This window comes from Telmatherina bonti (genome assembly GCF_933228915.1).
Source record: "Telmatherina bonti genome assembly, chromosome: 8".
Classification (NCBI taxonomy): Eukaryota; Metazoa; Chordata; class Actinopteri; order Atheriniformes; family Telmatherinidae; genus Telmatherina; species Telmatherina bonti.
Genome location: NC_136626.1, coordinates 10,716,690 through 10,740,923, shown reverse-complemented (window position 1 = coordinate 10,740,923; position 24,234 = coordinate 10,716,690). Strand labels below are relative to the sequence as shown.

The window sequence follows — 24,234 nt, the reverse complement described above, 5'->3', positions numbered from 1 at the left end:
TAGACAATACAAAGGAACAGGAGGACAAAGACAGGAGAGAGCGGTGTCCTGAGGGCAGCCAGCAAAGGCTCACACACAAAACAACACGTGCACACATCCTCAGATTTAAAGTAGTGACACAAGTACAACTTTTTCATCGCCTTCGTATATGAAACATATCTGTTTCTTGTCTACGTTCCTACCCGAATGAAATGTTATAAAAACTCACCAACAACTTTTAACGCTATGACTGCACAGATTTATATTTCAACCAATTTTGGGCTGAATTTTTAAAACTTGACAAGTCTTTGAGAGCTTAAAGTTGCTCAGACATGGCAAAACCATGCTGAGGTTGCATTTTTCTTCTTCTTCTTTTTTTTTGCATTGTCTCTCCTGTCTGAAAATAGCGACATTGGGTCACATCTAAATCTTCTTTAAGCACCAGAGCAGTTGGTGGGGTTGGTGTAATATACGTGCCAAACAAAAGGACTTTGAGCATGAAATATGAGGCTGCGCAAGAAACACAGAGGAGTGGAGATGAGAGGAGATGAGAGGGGGAAGAGGGGGAAGGTAGAGAAGAAGAGGGCAGTGGGGAGGTTTGGCAGTGCTGGGAGGGTTGGGGGGAACTCAGCTGCAATAGAAAGAAAGAAAACTCCTCCCAAACACAGACAAGGCAGAAGGAGGGGCTGGGTGCTCACAAATCACTCCCCAGAGAGAGAAAGAGGATGGGCTTGTGTGTGATTGTGCAGCGCTACTTGTTGTTGCCTGTCTAAAGGAGCGTGAGCGTATACACTTTCAGCCGGTCAGCAAGTCAGCAAGCAAGTCATTCAAAGTATGAAAGGGAATAGGCTGAGTGGAAGTGTTAAGGACTAGAAACTTAGTAAGCGCAATAATTACAAAAAGGAGAAGAGGTCACACTGACAGGTAAGAATCAATGTGTCTACCAGCCTGTTTGTAAGTAGGTGTGTGTAAGATTGTGTATATGTAGATGTTGACTGCAGAACAAACATCTTGAATGTCACACTGCATATATATATATATATATATATATATATATATATAATCACATATATGTACATATATGCGTATATGTACATATATATGTATGTATTTACAAGAGAGAAATAGAAAATCCTGCTTTTTATTTCACCACATTCCCGTGCTTTGTCTGCATATCTCTGCTGTGTGTCCTTCCATCCTCTCCTGAATTGTTTACAGCTTGCTGTGAGTTACACTTACTCTGGGAGTTTTTATGCAAGAACTTGCGATCCCAAGGCACTGGGTGTAACTGTGGTTGTTGAGATTGGCGGTGTGGAAACCCCAGTAGGGAATAATTACATGAAATATGACAGATAAGATCAACAGTTTTGCTTTTATCTGCTTTTTCCTCTTCTTTGATTATGTTTATTTAGTAAATACTTGTCTATTTTGGATTTAACTTTTGATTTTATTTCATTTTTTTGTATAAATGCAGTAAAAAATGTAACCCCTTTATTGGCTGTGTGTTGCCTATTGCTTAGACATGTACAACAAATGTGGGCCACTCATCCAACAAGGTTTCACTTTTTAGCCCAGGATCACTATGACAGATTGAGCGACTGCTGCTTAAATGGAAACTCTGACTGCTTCACTTCTGAGAACACACCTTTTAACAGCAAGCCATCTGCAAGATGATGACAGAGATGGACATGTGTGCATGCGTGTGAGTGTTTGTGCAGAAAAACATATATGCAGCAGGTTGTTTCAGACATTAGTCAGTGTCATGTCTGATCTTCCCTGTAAAGATGAACAGGACCGGCGGGATTCAGCCTTTTAATTAATCCTGAGATGTGCCTGTGTCACATTCACAGAGCTCAACTGGGACTGAAGGATTCACGCATTCACAGGCAGTTTTTCTCTGTGTGGCGTGTTTCTTGGGGAATTAGGTAGATAGCATTTCAGCAATCTCTCAGCTGTAAAGTGACTTGCTGGTCACTGCCTGACTGGTTCAATAACTGGAAATTTATAAAGATGATTGGTTTATTTTCATTTAAGATGCATAACTTTTACATTTAGTCTCAAGATTTTAGATGTTTAAACATCTTATAGCTAAAGCACACATAGGATCTAGCTTTAGTCTTTCAAATGTACACATCCAAATAGTTTCCAGTACCAGCTAGAGCTCCTATAATATCATGAATTAATGTCGTTTGGGTGAAAGATACTTTTAGCGCTGAAAGCTTAAAACTATAAGTGATTTAGAATACCTCAGAGTAGCATAAACACCAACATATGGCACAGCTAGTTTATGCCCTTTACAGATGCACATTACTATTAAAAAACCTCTACAAGTTGGGTTTTTACAAGCAGCTTAAAGGCTCAGGCAACATCCAAACTGAGACAGAACAGATGTTACAGATTTGTTTCTAGGAACGTAGACGCAAAATCACTGAAAAGGATGTAGTACATATGCCATGCCTGTAAGTGGCGCTGTAGCGCTGCCACAGAACTACACCAAAAACAGAGAATAAGACATGTAACATGAATATAAACCATAAACTGTATAGGAAAGATGGACGTAGCCTTCGGCGGTTAAAAGTGAAACCTATGTGTAAGTGCATAAAACTGCAGTTCCCCCTTCATCCACTAGGGGCTGCAAAACAGAGCAGATCTCCATAGACTCCCATGTTAAAAAGACCAACTTCACAGCAGAAATAAACATGTTTACAGCCTGGTTCAAAAATCCATTTTACGTTTAATAAGTCAGGTTTACCTTCATGACAACTGTGGGGGGAGTGAATTTTTTTTTAACTTGCCCGTTTAAAAGTAATTTAATCTCGAAGTCCGGCATATTTAGGGGCGTGTCCTTTTGATTGACAGGTATCAATCTCCCACTTCAAATAAGAACCACATTGAACAACCGCGATTTTTAGCTGGTTAACAATGTGACTTAGCTTTAGCCCGCTTACCTCCGTTAGCTGGTTAGCTCCTGTTATCTCTGGGTTAGCTCGGTTACCTCTTAGCTACAGAAAGCTCGGAGTTCGCTGCATGTCAATCATCCACTATGACGCTCACAGTTCCCCTCTTAGCTCCACCTCTTGCCCATATTTGTATTTTCCGGGTGAGACGACGCGCATGCCTCTGCCAAGATGGTGATGGTAGGAACCGCCCACCGAGCTTCAATTCAGCTCTTCAGAAACCTACGGTGACGTCACGGAGTGGGAATAGGTTGAGTGTAAGTGTAAGTGTAAAGATCTGGAAACTAATGAGTCTTTTAATAGTCTCTGCAACATGAATAAAACTCTTGTCATCTTCGCTGTTCTCTTGGTTTGCTCTTGTTTTCGGGTAAAGTGAAAAGTGGGACCATGCACATCTTTTCAGTTCAGAAAACACGTGCATGTCCTTTAAAAACAAGTAAAAAGTGTTGTTGTAAGAAATGTTATTTTTTAAACCCAATTTGAAAAAAAAAAGAAAAAAGGCTTTTTAGGCTTCCATAATGCCAGTTTGATGTGGACGAAACATCCAAACATTGAAAACTAGTCTCTGTGTCAGCATACGGTGAAAGATATTTTTTCCTGCTTTGTCAGCATCCTATGCTAAGCTAAACTAATGATCTCCTGAATTTGTACTTGTCCCGCATTCATGTTGTATCTCACATTGAAGCCTGAAAACATAACATGTGCCAACCCATTGTCTCATCACTTAAACCCTATGAATCATGCAAGCTGTGTTTTAGTTAAAAAAAAAAAATCAGGATTGTTTATTTGGTTGATAGGGGCAGATTGTTGGTAACAATCAACATGACACCCAGCCATTTTTGTGTTTGAGTTCATCCATCACTGCATGTCCTGCTCTGATTCATTACACTGCTTAAGGAAGAAAAACAAAAATAATACCAAAGCTGTGAACCTCATGAATCACTGAGCTTGATGTTGATTTTACCAGCCAAATTTAATGAAACTTTTGTCATTTTATTTATGTAGCACTAATTTATAGCTTACAGCCACCAGGAAATGCTCAGGGATAGAAATATGAAAATTATTCTTCATTCTAACATAATTTTATTATTCAAATTCACTGAAAGTAAAGTTATCATTTGAGCAGTTTGTGAATATTACTGTGTACATCAGTAAATTGTCATGTGCTGTTCTATTTCAGATCGATCAGTGTGTGAATGTTATATCGTAAAAGGTGCTAAAACACCTCTCTGAATCCTGGATTTTTTTTTTTTTTTTTTTTTTTTTTTATCATAATTTTAGATTAATTGTGTAAGAGTGAATATATTCTCAGCCGACCCTGTGTGACTGACTGGCTCACAGTGGGGTTATCAGTTACTTCACACACACACATCAGATTTTACCACCCTCCATGCAGATACAAAACCAGAGCACACGCTGAGAAAAGTTAGGTGCAATTGTGTGAGAATGTGACAGAGACAAATGCACAAAGATTCAGAAATGAAATGGCAGCTACTGCTGTGGGATTTAATAATAGGCTCATTAATATGTTGTACACACAGTTGATGCACTCATACATGCTGGTGGACCCACGCACACAAGAGCGCAGTAGGACACCGCTGGCTCTCTTTTCAACAAAGCCCGGCTCTACACAGCAGTCATGTGACAGTTTTTCCCATTGTTCACTTCTGGCCAGGGGTGGTTTCACTAATGCAATGGTGTGTGTGTGTGTTTTGTATTTGTGTGCATGCCGTAGCAGAAAAATGCTTTTAGGTAGCAAGAGGAAACCCCTCATTCCCATGCATGTCCATGTTTGCATGTACGATGAGAGGCAAGTGTTGCAGCATACTCAGTTACCTGTAAGAAACTGCTTTCATGTCAAAGCATTTAATTGTATACAATTTTTTAAAAGGATGCAACACTGATGATGGGTCTAGATTCCACCAAGAGTGTTTGCTCTAATGATATTAATTATGTATTTTGTAAACTAAACTTATTATAATTCCTTCTGTCAGACCCAACTGGGACCAGCTGAAGACCTCTGCTGGTCCTCCAAATACCCAGCCTTTTAAAAACTACAACCGTTGCTGTCTGCCTCCCAACGGATGCGTAGTGTCAGCTAAAGACACATGGAGAGAGATAGCATCACAGTGTTGGACTAAATTTAGTTGAATTTAATCCAGAGTTGTGTCTCATCTCGTGATTCAGAGAGAGAGCGCTCAGGGGACAGGAAAGGAGAGAGGGAAAAGATCAGCACACTTGTATGATTGTTAGTAATCTTCTGTAATGAGTTGTCTGTCATCTAAATGTTTACACTGCCTTTTCCTCTTCCTGTTAATCTACACTCGTTTCCCACCCAAGGCTGTGTGTTCGTCTCTGTGTTCCCAACTCAAGGCCTTCGCCATCCCTGGTGACAAAGCAAATCTCACTTTATAATGTTTTGTCTGCAGCACCACGGTCAAGGAAAACACACTCTTTGGCTGGTGTCCATTAAAATGGCAAGCTGCTGTTTTGTTTTGTTTTTTGTTGGTTTTATTTTTTGCTGTGGAACTGTTTGTCCACATCTCAAGTCACAGGTTTACAGCTTATGTGAAAATGAAGACGGGGAGATCAGAAACTTTTTTAGATTACCTACTTCGTTCAACATGACAGATTTCAGCTACTTTCAGTGTTTCTGTTCTGCTTAACACAATGGCCACGTTTACATGAAGGTTTTAATTCCTATTTAATTTTGAATAAAAATTAAATCTGCTTTAAAAAGGTGAAAAATGACGTTTTAAAAACCCAATTGTGAATGGAAACGACAAGTTGGAATTAAACTTTTCCCCCATTTTAAATCCGAACTGATTAATTCCTCTATCCTGTAAACGGTCATTCTGCTCTAAGTTCATTCTGGTGATTCTGCGTAAACTCATTACAATGTCCCGTCGCGATGAAGCACACATTCCCCGTGGTCCTATACCTCCCAACTCCAGTACTTCTCCTCCTAGGCTGCTGAAAACAGTGAAGTAGTATGCTCGTATCAAGCTGGTGCTTCAAAATTATTATAAAAATCAAAATGCAAATTGTTCTTATCATGTGGCTGTCCATGATGTAGCTGAAGAGATGAACAGCAGGAAGTGGAGTTTGTTTATTTCCGGTAGACCGAAGTTTGTCACGTCTGTCCAATCAGAACCTTTCCCAAACCCTAGATCTAAAACGGAATTCAGTAAAGGCAAAAAAAAAAACAAAAAAAAAAACGTGTTTTCATCTAAATTTCAATTCAGAAATGTAAACATGAAGGAGAATACTTTTATTCTGCATTATTTAATTCGTAATAATTAATTTTGACTTTAAAAACATCATGTAACCGTAAGCCAATGAAAGTGTGACAAATGAGTCCACAGCCAATCAGGTACGTCCATATCCCTCTTTGGCCTGTCGCATAAAACCAAATAAGTCCTGTGGTTTTGTTGTGCTGATTTTTCTTGGCACCTTTGCAGAGGTTTGGAAAACAACCATCTTTTCTGACTGAGAGAATTATAAAAACTCCCTCGTGGTATATTATTCATAATTTGCTAAAAATAGGAGCTGACACTGAGGAAGAGGATCAGAACAGATTCTGCAACAAAAAGCTGATGTCAGCCTCTCTACAGAGTCACTGCTCATGTGTATCAAGTCATCCTCAGTGATCCACAACATAGAAACACAAATCTCCTGGATGATTTATTACTGCTGTGGGTTTATGTCAGGATCCAGAGAAATAACATTTTATACATCACTTTAGTGCGCAGATGGCTCAGTGTACCAGGAGGATAAGATAAAATGATGTCAGTAAAACCTGGAGGGAAATTAGGAAGTTTTTGCTCCGGCAAAACACGAGCATGAATGTTCATTTCTGTAAACGGTGGCCATCCATCTAGCGTGAACCAGCAGCTGCAGAAAGTAGGCATCGTTAAACTGACTTACACAATTCAACAAACTTTATTTAGAAAATGCTTCCACTTTCATTCTTTTGTAAATGGGGATAGCGTGCCAGGTTATGTCTTAATATAGATTATAATAGCCTTGGTGGAGGAAATACCAGCACTAATTTGTGTTTGTGTGTGTGTGTGTGTGTGTGTGTGTGTGTGTGAGATGCAGAACGAGGTGACCTGTGGCTGAACAGCTGTAGGGAGGAGAGGATGAGGCCATGAAGTAAAAAGAGGAGGGGGAGGAGAAAAGTTTATTATCATAAGCAGTGGAAGGACAATGGAGAGGAGACAAAGTCAGGAGGCAAAAGAAGCGAGATCATGATGAGAGGGAGAGGATGTCTGTGTGGAGGGGCTCGGGCCTGAGAGAGAAAGGGAAAGATGGATGAGAGTGGATGGAATAGAGGGAGTCAAATAAGGCAGAAATGTGCATTAAAAGGCATGGAAGGAGTAGATGGGAAGGGCGTAAAGTGGTTACAATAGAAAGAACTAGAAGGGGGAGTACATGGGACTCGGCACACCTTTGTAGAAATAATTTCCTGTCACTTTCAGCACGAATAATTTAGTCTAAGACTGATCCACAAAGTATTTATGTAAGTGCTGTAAGTGTGTTTGTCTTTGCACTCAGTAAGAGTCAATCCTTTCTCCAGTGCAGGGGAGTGTTTGCGTCTGGCAGATGGTCAGAGCCACACACACACACACACACACACACACACACACACACACACACACACACACACACACACACCAGACAAATCCCTTAAGGTCTTATAATAGGTGCTCCTCTTGTAATGGTTTTGCCCCTCAGAGGAATCCACACTCTGGCCCAGCATGCCTTTAGTAGTTCTTTTTTAGTGTATTCGAAGGTGTGTGTGTGTGTGTCTGTGTGTATAAACTTCCCATGTCACACTGACAAGTTCTGAACTGGCCAGCTGTTCTTTTTCTCTAAAAGTGTATTTGCATTTTTATTGTCAGTCATCGTGACAAGCCGGTGACCCCACTGCTTCAGTCTTTTGTTGCATGTAGGAACAAACTAAAAACTGGCAAATAAACATCAACACTTTGTGACTTTTCAGTCAGATCTCATCCTTTCCAGTTTAAACTGGTTCACCAGTGAAAATGACAAACTTCAGCTGCAGCCTGTTTTATGAGTCGTGGTGTGTTTATGCCATCACACTCTTACAGTAAACTCTTCACACACATGGTGCCAAGATGCATCTTCCAACATGGTGGTTCCAGACTGTTTTCCTGAAAACCCACTGACTTCTATCCACTATAAAGTTGTGTTCCCCAGTCAGACTTCACTTTCCATATAATAACTAAAGGCCAAATTTTGCTTTCATGGTTTTGTCCAATGATGCGATGTCAAGTGTGATGTAAGTGAAAGGAGGAACAAAATAAAAAGTGTGTGAAGTGATAAGAAAGCCACGGTCGGAGTCTTTAAAGCTAAATTTATTTTATTCCTAAGAAATGCAGGTATGCTGACTAAATAATCTGCATTCACAGACTGACTCCACTGTTTCCCCACAAGAGGTTGAAGCTCCTCTGTTGACGTTTTGCCAAACTCAGAGGAATGCCTTGTTTTTCCACTGCATAACAGATTCAGGACCCTGTATGTGCTTGTTGGACTGACTCACTGTAAAACAGAACATTTCTGAGGTGTGCCATTTCAACTAATAGCCAATGAGTCAGCTGTTTGTTCATACAATGTTGAACACATAGCTGACCACCTTCAAGATTTTCTTTCATTTCTTGTCATTTTATAGCAAATATTCTCATGACCAACAACATACTGTACCTCTGTATCTCTAGCAGTTGCTTCTTCCTCATGTAAACCTTTCACCTTTGTGTCTGTTCCTGATGCTAATTTTGAAGCTGTTGACATTGTTGATGTGTAAAGGATGCACGTTCACCTGCGCGCCAAACCCAATAAATCAATAAGCTTAAGAAAGTAAGGAAAGAATATCTCTATTAAAAAAAGAATGAATGGTCATCAACCAGCAAGCGCGGTAACAGTGGTGCAGAATTCATCCACAACCAGGAAGAATTGCACTGAGAACCCCTTCTGATCCAAGGTCTTCCACAAATGAAGACAGGAGGCGAATTACACACAGAAGAAAGTTTGCAGATAATCCAACATTTATCTTCCGTGGCGTAAGCTCTTCCCATTTTTCTGAATGGATTCTGGCTGGTATTGTAAATACAGACTGGTTTGCCAGAAAGATCCAAGTTTCTGAGACTTAAGGATAAAGCAGCCGGAGCCCTGACGTAACATCTTAACGCCACATTGTCTACTCAACAAATCGTCAACCTAATTAAAATACGTCATTCCAGATTGGTGGTACAAGTGATGAAACATAGCTTGAGTTAAAATTCCTCCTACATTTAAATGATGTATTTTCTCACATGTCGAGGTTCGGTTGAGAATTTCAGTTTCATCTCCATGTTTTACTTTCGCACTGCTCTCATCAGGATTAATCATAACTATTGAAGATTTAGGATAAACTTTTAGATATCATCATTCACATGTCTGCCTGTCTGTCCCACAATCACTGGCAAACAAAAGACAAAGGCTAGGCCAATGTCTGAGCTCTCTGGGTGCTTGAAGCTTTTTCTTCACTGCTCCAGTGCATTTAATCCAAACATGTGCAGTATGAACAAGCTGTAAATAAGTCAGGCAATCATTTTGCATCCTTTCTCATTTTCATCTTTTTTCGTTGCAATTGTTGCTTCATTTTTACCCATTTATTATCATTCAGTTGCATCCAGTTCTTTAAGGATTTCTGTTTAAAGTGCAGGGATGATTATTATCAGACATTCATAGACAAAATCTGGTGCATCCAGACCAAAAATAAAAACAGGAAGTAGGCCAGTGAAATTCTGTTGCTCGATTTGTCTTTCAATAAGCTAATGAAAAAGATTAAATACCTTCTGCAACTGATTGGTTTTAATGTTTCTTCTCATTTCTGTGTTCATATAGTTTTTGTCTTTTTTTCTTGGAAATAGTCCCGTGAAAGTTTATCTAATTTTTGATCACACTGCTTTACACAGATTCACAACAATCTGAACAAAACAAGATTTCACATTAAAACTTGAGTGTTTCAGAGTTAGACAGCGTGGTTTTCCACATTAGCTGTTTGACTTGCTGTTTATCGTCGTCTGCCTGCGCTAATCCAACACCATGTCGGCTTGTGTTTCCGTCATATGCATCCAGATAAAGATTGGATATCACCCTTCCAAGACAGAGGAGTTAAATTCTCGTGTATTAATAAGTGTATCTGGATGTATTGTTCTTTGTGGATAATCCTGTGGTATTATCTTGCTTACAAAGAAATTTTTTTGTGTGCTGATATCATGTTTTGTTCTGTTTTTTCCTCTGTTCAGTCTGCTTTTAATAAAGTACTGAATATGTTCAACTACACTGTAAAATTTATATTCTTTTCTCCAGATTCTGGGAAGTCATTTATGAAGTTCGATTCTAACCATTAAGAACAAAGTCGGGCAGTTTTTGCATTTAGTAGTTTTCCGACAACGTAATTATCTGTCTTTGAATTAAAGTCATGGTGTTGATCCATTTGGATCATCTGGTAAGACTGCAGCGCTGCCGGCTTTCTCTGATCACATTGGTTCTAAACCGAGTCAGGATAACAAGCAGCCGAGTTGTTGAGGTCAGATCCTTGGGTTTGATGAGATTAGGAATAGGGAGGGCCTGTGAATCCATCTTGTCTGTCATCTGATGATATTTTAGTTTGTACGGTGTGACTAACTGCTGCATGCTGAGTGATTCACAGCAGATGATAGTGTGCTGTCCAGTCCTCAACACACAGAAGGGGAATTTATGAAGAACCTGTCCAGTGTTTTCCAGCCCTGTCAGGCTATCTGTCTTCTTCATCAGTGTGTATTTATAACTGTGGTGTGTGTATCACCTAACTCAAGCTACTGCCTGAGCACAAGTAAGTTGCACGGAGTCGATTGCAACAAAAGTCTTTTGTTTTAAGGACGTTACCGGGACATCAAGTGTTTTGATATTTTCCTAAAGACTGCTGCTGGGCTTGTGCTTAAAGAATGGAAGAATCATTAAGTTACTTATAAGAAACATGATTATAGGCCAACTAGTTTTCACAACTTATGTAATATTATGTAATGACCATTTTCATTTCCTCCAGGCAGTATGATGGTGTGTATTTCGATCACTCGACTGTGTATGAGAATGCATGATCCATGTCTGCTTGTTCGGGTGTGGTGTGTGTGTGTTTTGTGTCATGTGTCATTACGTTTTTTCTCAGTGTACCATGTCAGTTTGTGTGTTTTGAGATGCAGTTCATGTTTTAAAAGCAGAATATTACACTTTACGCTTTTGCTATGTGTTCCTGGAGTTACATAACTTTGCTTTTTCTGAGGACACGGGTAATTTGTGGTCTGAATATGAGTTTGAAAGCTTTGTTTACTAATTTATTGTGTAAAAAAGAACAATGTACCCTGTTGTCAGATATAAGTCGCCTTCTTTCTGACTGGCTGTTTACATCTGTGTTTATTCTTTCAGAGCTGAGGATGATGGCTGAGGGCCGTTTTGCCAGTCTGCCCAGGTCTCTCCATGCACACCATGCCCTGGCAGGAGGCACTGCTCACCCTGGAGTGCCCAGCACCTCTCTCGATGCACCCAGCAGCTCCTCCAGGAGGCTACCGGGCTCCCTCACCTCCTCAATGGACCTCCTCAGCTCCAGACCTGGGTGTGTATGATGACACATGACAGTATGTGCAGTCTTACTGCAAGAACTTGTGAATATAATTTGCACTTGACGCTTTTCTTAAAGGATCTTTTCAATAAGACAGAAATATTAAAGGTTTTTTTTTTTTTTTTTTTAAATAATAAAAAAACTTTTTAAATATTTTGTTTCTTTTTCTGCAGTTTCCCTCAAGGACACAGCAGTTTATCAGAAACTGCCACTCCCTCCTACCAGTCTGTCTCAATTCATGGTACTCTGCCTCGACGCAAGAGAGGAGGGGCCAATCACACACAGCCGCTACTTTGTGGGAAGACATTACTGCCTTCCAGGCACATCCATCAACCCACGACATCCTCACTGCTCCAAAATGTCAGTGATGACTTCAGTGGTTACAGGTAAAACGGATAATTATGGATAATAATTCACCATGCTGATATTTTCACTTTCAGTTTGTGACTTCTTCTTGACCATTCTGTACATATAAGTCTGTATGAAACGTTGCAGTGTTATTCTATCTGCTTTAAAACATGAAGCTAATGACGTCTCACCATAAGTATTACTGAAATTAGGGATTCAAACACTTGCAGCTCATGTGCTTAAAAGGCGGTTCTGAAAACTTTTTAGCTGGTTTATTTATAGAAAAAAACAGCTGCTGTGCTTCCTTTGGGAATAAAGTTACTCTACACTTTCACAAGCTGCCTTTTTACCAAAAACAAACAACTAGAAATGTTTCTGACACCTTCGATTAGATATAGAAGAGATAAAAAGAGGAATGTGAAGAAGTCTGACACCAGTCTGGAGATGACGTCATCATCCTGCTCGTCTGTAGAATTTTCCTCTTTCTCCAGTCAGCGCTGTGGATTTGTCTTATTATGATGTGGAATCAGGCAGCATCTGTAGGAAAACCTCTGATATGTTCAGACTGCTTGTCTTCAGAATGGAGAATTAAGAGCTGGATGGAGAGAGGTGAGGTTGGAAGTAGAGCCCAGAGGAGGCGTAGCAGTCAGCTCCACTTCAGACAGAACACACACACCTCATCCCTCATCATGTTCTCCCATCTTTCTGTCTCCAGTATAGAGTTACAGCTGACTGTATCTTACATAGCCAGCTTTGAGGGTGTATGCATGTGTGTGTGTCTGTTGGTGCACACTTGTGGCCCCCAGCAGTCGGGCTACCTTTGTAGGTCAGGGTGTGGCAGCGCTGATCAGAGATTACTGTGAACTCTTTGTCTGCTCCCTTCATCTCTTTGCCTCCACACTGGATCCATTTCAGATGCTGCTGACATACAGAAGGACGATTTGTCCAGGTCAAATTCAGCCTGTGCAGGTGGGGAGATAATACACAGCATCAAAGCACCACTGAATGATGATGTTTGAATAAAAACGTTATAAAATCAGGATATTTACAGCTCAGTGTCTCTCCACTAACAGAATAAGTTATGTTGCAAGAGGACAACCAATTTACAGCTGAGTTTTCTAAAAAAAGATGATTTTTTTTTTTAAATGTATGCAACCACTGGCCAATTGGTCTTGACTTTACATTGCTCATGATGTCAGCTGACCTGTGGCCCCTGACCTTATGTTGCACTAGCTCCCGATTGGCCAGTTTGTCTTTCTCTTGACCTCTGCAGGCAGCTGGAGGACCACCAGGAGAGGAGGGGGCACTGGCAGAAAGAATGAAGGGAAAGGAGGAGGGAGCAAAGAGGAGTGCAGAGATAGATGAACAGAGTAATAGATTACTGAAGCATGCTTCTCTACCTGTCTCCTATTTATGTCTGTTTAGAATAGAAATGGTGCATGTGTGATGGAGATTTTCATGCGGTTTGTGAAGGCTTTATTTTCATATTCAGAAATTGTTTTTACTATGTAAAGCACTTTGTGTTGCTGGTTGCATGAAAAGTGCTTTATAAATAAAGTTTGATTGATTGATTGTAGCCTGTCAAATGGACTTTAGCAGAGAAAGAGTCATATTTGGTCGAGAGAGTCGCTTCAGACGATCTAGGAAAGAAACTTTACTTTTATTTTTTCAAAATTGTACATCGTTATTAGCCTTTCAGACATATATTTTCTCGTCCTTTCCTCGTATTTTAGTATTTTCCAGATGAACACCCTCTTATTTAATTTGTTTTCACACATTCTAGAAATAAAAATTTACAATGTGAAAAATAAAGCATAGAAATGATAGTTTAGACACAAATGCTACTAGCAGGAAGCGCTGAGTGTTTGTCTGTATGGTGGAAACACACTGACCTCTGTGGGCCGCCTGCAGACTCTACAAGCTGTTGCCGATGCTCCTCACTTCTTCCACTGACTGTCCTCGTCCTTTCTTTCTCTCCCACATGCACATAACTATGGTTTCTTCCCTAACTTCAGCCAGCTGTGGTCATGCTGAGTATTGTGTGGTGAAGTGCAATGAACAGCAGTAGCCAGAAAAAGACTGCGGTCAGTGCAGCCTGCTTCTGTCTTCCCTCCTCTTTTTGTCCTCGTACTCGCCTCAGCTCTTTCTCCTTCTGCCCCTGCCTCTGTTACGGATCGGTTTTGTGGTTGTACAAGCAGAAAAATTCTGTGTTTGTCGCTGTCTTGGCAACTTGACCAGAAAAGGCAGATTTAGCAGTGGTCAGTTTGTGTAGTCTGTAATGCCAGCACCTGACCATCTCACACCCACTTTGTTTAAATTCTTTCAGATACATCTGTCAGCAAAGAATAAAACTTAAAAGATTCATCAAGGTGCTAATTAAATCTTGAGCAGTCTCAGTGATCTCACCGTTCGTCTGCCTGACCTTTGACCTGTCTAAGCCAGAGCAAAGGGAAACACGGGGAGTTTTTTTCAGCGGCAGCTCATCTAACCGAGGGTGTTGTCAGCCTGTGGTGAATTCTCATTGCATTCTCACACTGTACTTAGACCCGGGTTACAAAGGGCAGGTGGTTGATGTGGTAAATGTTATTTTCAAAAGTCCAGCCAAGCACTGACCCCAGCAGCACATAAAAAAAAGTCTTATAGCGAACAAGTACAAAATAAAAAAAAAGAAAACACCTTTTATGTAATCTGTAATGGTGACATAAATCATGACTATTTGCTTTTACTACTTTCTATATTACTACTTAATATTTTTTTCAATTTGTTTTGATTATTATGCATTTTTAAAGTGTATCATCTTTATTTATTTAGATTTAATTGTGTCCATTCAGTGCCTTTTTGCTCAGTAAAGAGTGTTGGTTGTTATTCTGCAGTTGATAAAGTACCATATAAATAAAGTTGAGTAGATCTGAATATTGACATGAAACATAAATCTCTGTTTTCTGAATCAATTAGAGAAGGTCACATCAGATCATTTGTTTTTGTCCTTTTATTCTTGAACTATTTTGAAGCACTTTGTGGCTTTAACTTGAAAAGTCAATATAAATAAACTTTACTTACTAGACTTTAATAGATTTTTTTTTCATTCAATAGAACCAATAAACATAAATAACTAGTGTGTGAAATACAAACGGACTTGGGACTGGGGTCCAGTTTAAGGGTTTGGTTTGTTAAACTCTCTGTTAGCCCTGAAAACAGAACCAAACCTCAGATAGTAAAACATCAACTGTCCTTCACTTGTTTGTTGATGATTGACCTTTTTGTGTTTACACAACAATATAATTAATGTTTAAACTCTTTTTCTTTCATCTGTGAAATAAAGGTTTCATTTTTTTTTTATTTTTTTTTTTTTTATTGTAATACTAATCAGCTCCTTTCGAAGTTCATCTTGTACAATTTACTTTCAAGTGTGTGAACAGAGTTTTGTTTCTGGCATTGGAAATGCTTCAAAGCCATTTTCTAAGAGCTTCTAGATCCCAAAGATTTTTCTGTATTTAACACACATTAATTTACCCAAAACTAACAATGACCCTGCTGGACATAGCAGGCAGTGATATTTATTGATTGGCCACCCCATTAAAAATTCCTGGATACATCCCTGCTCAGTTGGCTCTTGACTGCATCAGTGACTGTTGTACACTGATCAATGATAGATCTGAAATCTTACAAATCGGATATGTGCAAGCTGCATCTCTGACTCTTTCAACAGAAAATAATAATTATTGTGATGATACAATATACAGTTGCAACCTGTTGGCATGAATAGAGTAGCTAAGAAATCTTCTGCTTTGCAGATTAACACATTGTAGCATCGGACATAGCTTTCGAGATATTTAGAATACATGCCAATGCTCTGCAAGGCATGTTGGGATTGGTGGAAACATGATCAGCTGACCTATGAAGGTATAATTGTCCAGATTCAGCTCTTCCCCTCATTGTCATTTTCCTTCAGTCTGGAGTAGATCTTGAGGGTGACAGAAAAGCTTGAACACTCCATGTACAACAGCTGACTATAGCTTGTTGTGAATGGAGGCCTCTGTTCAGCTACATAAGTAAATCCTACTCATTATGTGGGACCATATTAAGGCTGAAGGGACTTACAGCTAAACATATTTGGTTGGTAAGTAATGGACTGCACTAATATTCCCGTGGGAACACCATTGCAGGCTTAAGGGATTTAAACAACCAACATTGCTAATGTAACCATGGATTTGAACTAATTACCTCTTTCACTGAGCCCCAGGGTGAAAGCCTCCTGTATGGAGACACTCTGAGAATGATATTGCAAAAACACAACAATTACAAATGTGTTTTTTTTTCTGTAAGAAGCTGCTAGTAGGAATGGTCAGAACAGACAATATGGAGGGAAAAATATTCTAATTAAACTGTGATTTGGGTGAAATTTGACAATTAAACAACAGTGTGAGATGAGGAGAAAGGGACAGAAAATAACTCGTGTTTGTTCTGGATGTAAAATCAGTAAAAGTGTGTGTTCTGTAACCCCTCTGTGAAATCGTCAGTGAGCTCAGAAGGGTAGGCGTGCGGCTGTGATGTGTGTGTTGTGGCGGGGGAGGAGAGAAAAAGTGAGGGAGGAGGCCCGGCCGGGCAGTGAGTGAGCATGTTTACCACTTTCTACAAGAATAAGAGTCAGAGACAGACAGGGGAAAGGACAGGGAAAGGGCAAGACTCAGATTTAAAGCAGTTCAGAGTGAGGCTCACCTACCCCCCCGCCCTCTTTTAGAAACTCCCATTCAGAGTGGGACCTGGTGAGATTTGGATACCGTTACGGTTGCCTCTCATCTCTACGGCAGATTTTCTCTCTTGGTCTCACGTGTAGATAATATGGATGCATGCTCGGACCCATGAAATCCATTTAAAGCTTCAGAAACACACCACCCCTCCGCTGAGCTTGTCATCTTCTCATAGGAACTGAGAGGGGGGCTACACCAGCATCAATCAGGGACAGACCGGAACTAGTATCTAACACAGGCAGCTTTTGTTATTTTAGCAATACAAGGAGAAACTAGAGGTCAACACACAGTTCTTGGGGTCCTGCTGGAGAGATGTGTTCTCTAAACCGAACCATGTCTCTGTCTGTCTTCCCCAGGGACCCTGCAGCAGCCCTGGATGCCGCAGTCGACTATGTCAAGGTAAGAACAGCTGTTGTGCTTTGACTTTATGCTCTTTAAAGTGCACGGTCAAATGTTCGTGGTAGTTGTTCATTTTCATCAGAGTCTACTTTGTTTGTGCGTTTGCATAAAGACAAGAGTGGTGGTTTACAGAAATCAACTCTGTTTCTGCACATAAGGCAGAGAAGTGCAGATGCAATTCAAGCAAAGGCAAAGGGGAAAGCTACACACAGTAATGAGGTTAATACATATTTTATTGTCTCTGCAAATAAACTCAACATGCTCTACAAGCAGAAAATACAGCTAATAAAAACATGCAGGTGTTACGAAACTCGACAGTAACTCCACAGTAAAAACAGGTGGAATAAAGCTGAGAGGAAACATCATAAGATAAAAACAACAATCAGCTCTTTCTGCAGGCTCCAGCGTAAACATCCGGCTGTGGAGAATTTAATCCATTTGCTCCTGGACTACAGGAATAAATGCACCTTTACTTCATGCAGTTTGACATGTTGCTATCGGTGTCACGCTGCTTTATTTCCTATTCACACACACACACACACACACACACACACACACACACACGATGTGATGATTCTGTTAACACAACATCATCTAGATGACACATGATATTCTCTACTGTTGATGTTTCCGCTCTGCTCTTTGACTGTTTTATTATCCGGCATCATTTCTATTTTACTGTCAAGTAAATCACCGTAATACAAAGGCACCAAACACAAAAACACACCAGCAACATGTCTGATGAGCTCAGGCTTTCTAATCAAACATGTTTTGATTTTTTTTTTTTTGCATTTTGTGTCTTAGTCTTTGTGTTATTTTGTTAAAACCGCTACACTTAACAGTTGCTTTAGCCATGAAAAGAAGAGAAATATGAGATAATCTAACCTTTTGTTACACACAACTGCTCGGTTGAAGTTATTTAGTTGATCTACTTTTGTTGTGGTGCTGTGTATGTGCACCACATCAGTCTCTAAGGAAGATTTATTGTACTTCTACTGTAATTTGTTTCAGTGCTGGTTGGACCTGGCTAGGTCTTATGTGATACTAATAAATCATGCTCTCATCATCATGCTGGACAGTAAAATCCAGTTTGTTCTGAATATTTTTATGTTAAATCATCCTAACAAACGTTGTAAAAACAACTTACAGCCAAGCTGCATCAGTTCTGAATGTTTGATCTCATTTGCTCCTTTCTTAAGTATATATCCATATATCTACTCATAAATCTTTAGTTCTCTTTCCTGCATGTGCTCTTTATTCAGCTTCTCACCTGCTTTCTCCATCTGCTGACCGTTTCTGTCTCTCCATTCATCTTCATCTATTAGCTCATATGTTTGGATGCTAGCACCTCAGCGTGAAAAGCAAACCCAATCCTTCCCACGAGAGCAAGCCGCCAGCCTCACGCACACTCGAATCTGTATGCACACATGCCCAAATAGCAGTGTGTGTGTGTGTGTATGTGTGTGTATGTGTGTGTGTGTGTAATTCTTTGGTCAATCTGTTAGTGTCAACAGAGTGTGCAGCTCTTTGTGTGCCTGCCGCATATGAAGTTACTGTATTATATAATATGTGTGTAAACATAGCTGTCAGCTCTTCTTTGCCATGCCAGGTGTGTTTACATTTCCAGAGTGGCTGAAGACCTACGTGTCCACATCAGACAGGTACAGGTGTGCAGTGTCACATCCCTGGAAAAGTCAAATGGTGTGAGGTCAGCCAGCCATGCTCTGTCCAGTGCAATCAGCCCATGTAGAGAGTTAATGGGAAGAGATGGGAGTATGCAGGGAAGGAAGTGGAGAACAGTGGCAGGAATATAACCTTTACTTAACACATTTAAAGCTGATTTGTCTCCTTGTGGCTAGTCTTGTTACCAGATCTGTCTGATGTCAAAATTCAGCTTCAGACCCCATAAAGGACAAAGAAATGACATTAAATGAGGTTAGAACAGATTCACTATGAAGTATTTCTTTGACCTGATCGCCGGGTTTAGTTTAAACTCTTCCTGGCAGAAAAACTAAAAGACAAGTTCTACCAAGGTTTAGCTTTGATTCCTGCATTTCCACTGGGATTATTTGAAGCTTATGCTATGCTGCAACCTTTTTTTTGCATCCAGAGCTGCGTTAATTTCCTGCTTTTTTTTTTTTAAGTTTTTTTTTTTTTTTAAGATGACAGAATATGTTTCTACAGCATGACTTAAAACTGATCATTCATTATATTTATTTTCCATGTTTAGTCAGGCAGTGCATGAAGACACGTAGCATTACAAGGACATTGTTAATAGGTTTAATTTTAGTGTTAGTTTCAATTTTTGTTTTCTCCATTAGAAAAGTAAATGTCATGTACTTCTTAAGATATGGAAACATTAAAATCCCAACATGCTGAGCAGAACTCTGTGAAACAGAGCATTAGACAACAATATCAACATTAACTGTAAGGTTTAATGAAGGAAAAGATGAAAAACAATTAGACTAAAAGGGTGATTTTGTCTGTCACATTTGATCTCATCTAATAAAGAACATATGAGGATGTGATGCATTTAAATCTTTGGGGTTTTTGATAAGCTGGATGATTGTTCCTCTGTAATTCACTGAGTCTTCTGTTCCTCTTTCTTCACACTTCTGTTCTTTTTTATTCCCACTCTGAGTTGAAAGTCGCTCTGCACCCTCATGACAGAGCTTTACAAAACAATAATGCTCTGTGTTCATGCGTGTGTGTGTGTGTGTGTGTGTGTGTGTGTGTGGTCTTAAATTGCAGTAGCTTGTGTGTGCACCATATACTTGCAGTCCATACACACTTGCACACATGGATAGAGAGAGTATCAGGATAAAACTATGTAACAACAGATATGAATTTAAAGTTTAAATGTCATTCATCTTTATCTTTATATACTGGATGTTTTGGAGGAGTACACCACCTAGTGGGCAGATTTAGGTACTACTAGCATGAGACAAACTGCTGAACTGGAGATGGATCAGCAGGTGCTCAGTTAGACCATGTTTCATCGTTTCAGCCTGTCGATGAAGGAAAACGTCAAACAGACAACTATGTGAGTAACCTGCTCAGCGAGTATTTAGAGTTTATTTTATTAGATTTTCTTCCTCCCATTTATCTGTACAGATAGTATGAATCAGAGGAGGCAGTGTCGCCTCATTTCTGTATCCAAGAAAAGTCTTTTTCTGGCCCTTTTTTTCTTTATTGCCCTCACTACTCATTATAGAAGAGATGCAAAGGTTACTTTGATCTAATATGCTGAGGTCTGGCCTAAAGAGTCTTTCATTTATGTCATGTGACTCATGTCTTTGGATGCATGTTAAAACAGAGTGATAAAATGTTGCAAAAACTTGCAGCTGCCCATCTTTCATAATTTTCTGTACATTTAAAGTAAAACCTCCTAATTATAGCCACACCTGTGTTATTATTTAAAGCCTAGCATGTTTATGTGCCTAACATTAACCCACTGTGGCTGACAGCAAAGTCAAAAAGTGAAAAATGGAAGAGCAGTAATTGACATTTTGCTGTTTAACACTACTGTCCAGCATGTCTGACCTGCTTGTAAGTGTGATGTCATACTGGTGTTATAGTTGTGCAATATTGTGTTACATTTGTGACAGTTTAATGTAGGGATGAGTTCAATAGGGGCATCTTTAATTGTTATAAACTGTGACTCTTCAAGCATTTTTTACAACTCCAGCGATGCTTTATGCATGTAACTGTGGAAAAACCCCAGCCTGGACATTGATAAAAGAATTCAAGGATGACAGTAAATATTTTCCTTTTTTTTTTTTTTTTTTTGTCAAGTGCTTAAAATACGTGAACAAACACAATTAGCAAATCATACAGACAATAGATATTTGTTCAAATTTCAAACTTTAACCAACATCAAACAATAAATTGTTGATAAAATGTACAAACGGCCCAGCGATGGGCTGGCAAGCTGTTCAGGATGTACCCTGACTTTCACCCAAAGACTGCTGGGATAGGCTCCAGCTTCCCTGCGACCCTTCATCAAATTAAGCGGTTAGGAGAATGAATGAATTAATGAAAATGTACAAAGACCTCATTGAGGAAAGCAATTGGCATGGACACGTGACTGTTCAACATGGACATATATCTGGTGTATATATATATATATATATATATATATATATATATATATATATATATATATATATATATATATATATATATCTTTTGTTCTTCCTTTTTTTTCTTTCAGCCACTTGAATTTTGACAACTCTAAAATCCACCACTTGTATCATGCAATAAAAAACCATAAACGGTTACTTAAAAGGAAGCCAAGGCATTTAACATTATTTCAGCTTTGGAAATGCAGTTGTTGTATTATTTCTGAGCCTGTGTGACAGTTTACAGACTGTAAAAACTGGGAATGTTATGATTTCTGAAGGTAGATGAAGGCTTAAAGTTATGTTATACTATTTCAGAACCTGGACTCGTAGCATTTACATTATGAACTCTTGCACTAATTCATATTCGGGTGTATGCATTCAAATGATGGTGGAAGTGGCCGTGACTGTCACTGATGCTAAGCTTTCCATAAGCAAAATGACCAGAGTTCATCCCTAACAGGCAAACTTCCAGCCGGTATTATGATCATAACATTCCTGTGTATAATGTATTACTTTAGGTCTATGATTTATTTCTACTTCAGGTTTCTTTTCTGTGCCGTTACTGAAACACATCTTATTCTTCCATTCCTCTGTTTCCAGTACAGTTCAGTTATGGCAAAATGTTTGCCAAGAAAGCAAAGAAAAAAAAAGGAGAAAATGCTGCGATCAGCAGTTTTCTTTTTAAAGATGGAGAAACCATTTAAGTGGCACTTATGTCCACATTGTTACTTGCAACAACACAAGCTCTAAATCTCCGCTCATCATTCCTCCATCTCTGCTCCGGAAGCTGAACGCATATCTTAAAACTACATATTTAAATCCATATTTATATACCATGATATATTTTATCCTTCAGTATGTAATATAATTAGGCTGAAACGGCTCTGCTACTCTCCGTCCATTTGACAGAAACAACAAATGAAATAGAAACTACACAACCTCAGCACACTGATTTCTGCCCCTCGCTGTTTTCCAAAGCATTCCTGGAGCAACACATGTGTATTTTAAGGTGAACATTTAGCATAGCTGGTGATTTGGGGCTGCTGTGGTCCACAGTCATGTGTGTGTGCGTGTGTGTGTGTGTGTGTGTGGTGCCCCGGGGAATGTTTGACATGTATTTCCTTCCTGGATCCTCAGCGAGTTCACACTGTAATTAGTGGCAGAATATGTTTTCAACTGGGGTGTCACCCCTTTTGTGTGTTTGTGTTTTTACTAGTGTGTTTACATGTAGACGGAATTGTGTCTTTAATGTAAAGCAAAAGTTGCTTTTTTATGACTCATGATGATCTTTTTGCCTGAATGCAGTTGTGTGTGTGTGTGTGTGTGTGTGTGTGTGTGTGTATTTTTAAGAGTGTGGGAAAGTTGTGGCATTTTTACTAGAATGGGAGTTTAGTTCCTCACCAGTCATTAAATGATCTGATATTTATCAGCATCACTCTACAGGACACACACATGCACGTTGCTGATTCTGTCCTGTTATCACACTCATAATGCAGCATTGTGGATTATTTACATATGCAAAAGTAGCTTGCAGCTATTTTTGAGTGTTTCTTTTGCAAACTTACCAAGTCAGGAAGTGATTTTTCTTTCTCTTGTGTTACTGAAATATTCCGGTTTTTTAACACCTTCAAGGTGCAGAAACTCACCAAAAGTACTACAAAAAATGTATTTGATTACTTTTAATTAATGTTTCTCAATGGCAAAAATAAAGTGCTGGAAAAAGGAAAATTAATCAGGCAATTTTTATTTTTTTTAATTTTTTTTACTTTATCGTACTTTTTATTAGTAAAAAAAAAAATCAATCAAACACTACTAGAAATATGTTAATAAATCAGCTTTAATATGAAAATGTACATGGGATCATGTGCCTGATGCAGAATGAGTGAGTTTGTGTGGAGTACAGTATGATTATCCGTTTATGATCCATGTGTTTTCAGTGGGAAGTGAGAGGGAGATTTTGCTTTCGAACCACTCCCAGTCAAACCACACATGACAGGCTCAAACCCTCCCACGTGGCTCTTTCTCCCATCCATATATGGAGCCCCGGGGGGGTGGGGCACAGGAGGAAAAGTGTGAGAAAGGATGTTTTGAGCTGAGGGAGGAGTGGAGGGATCACTCTGCAGGGGACTGTGAAGCAGAGAGATGACAGAATGATGGCAGCTGTAGTCGTCCTAATGAGGAGCATGTCTGCTTAGATTTAAAAAGTTTCTTCTCTGGAGGATTTTTACTTAATCCATTTTATATTTTTCCATCTTTCTGAATACCTTTGGGATGAAAGTTTTACTTGGAATAAACAAATGGGAATTATTTGGCTCTTTCCAATTGAGAAACTTATCCAAGTTAAGCTGTAGGGTTGTGGTCAGTGGGACCAGAGCGGAGGTGTACAGCTAAAATAACCTGCTGAATGCAGCATTTAATGTCAGTCTGCGCAGTTAAATAAGGTAGGAAGAAATGTCAGAGCGATGCGACCTGAAGGCCCTGGCAGCAGCTCTGTGTTGCTTCTACCACAAGAACTCTGTCATCAGTGGAAAGGTGAGAGAAATGGTGTGTGTGAGCAGCATGTGTGCAGGTATTGATTGTTAATCTTGTCATGTGCAATCCATGACAGCAAGTGCAAGTGTTTTTGTGCACATGTATGCTTCAGTTTATGTTGTTTCTTATTATGTTGTTTGTTTTTTGTTAAGTTCCTGAATTAGAAATAGCATCTAGCTTGGTTTTAAACTATGAAAAGCCTGCAATTTTCGTTAACGTAAGCATACGTAGCAGGACGCCTTTGATGTCTTGCTGTTGTTTAAAGCAGCAGACCACAGGAAATTGACCAGTCCACCAAAGGGCATTATAAAAAAAGATACAGTCCCATGTTGGCCTGCAGAAAACAGTCTAAAAAGCACATGGTACCACTTCTAGCCTGGACAAAATCTAATCATGCTGAATAGTCCTCCTCTTTGCCTTGCTCTCTCTGTGAGTTGAACACTGGGCTTGTATTACTCAGACCAGACGATCTCATAAAT

General features: G+C 39.4%; 1 protein-coding gene across 1 annotated transcript in view; it reads left to right on the top strand.

Moving 5' to 3' along the window:
* The first annotated feature begins 791 nt into the window (after positions 1-791).
* Positions 792-24,234, top strand: part of bcar3 (BCAR3 adaptor protein, NSP family member) — a 47,447-nt gene continuing 24,004 nt past the window's right edge. The window contains exons 1-4 of the mRNA XM_079245764.1: positions 792-903; positions 11,409-11,595; positions 11,775-11,987; positions 17,057-17,099. Coding sequence (XP_079101890.1) covers positions 11,417-11,595; positions 11,775-11,987; positions 17,057-17,099 — 435 coding nt within the window. The 5' untranslated portion in view covers positions 792-903; positions 11,409-11,416. The remainder of the gene's footprint in view (positions 904-11,408; positions 11,596-11,774; positions 11,988-17,056; positions 17,100-24,234) is intronic.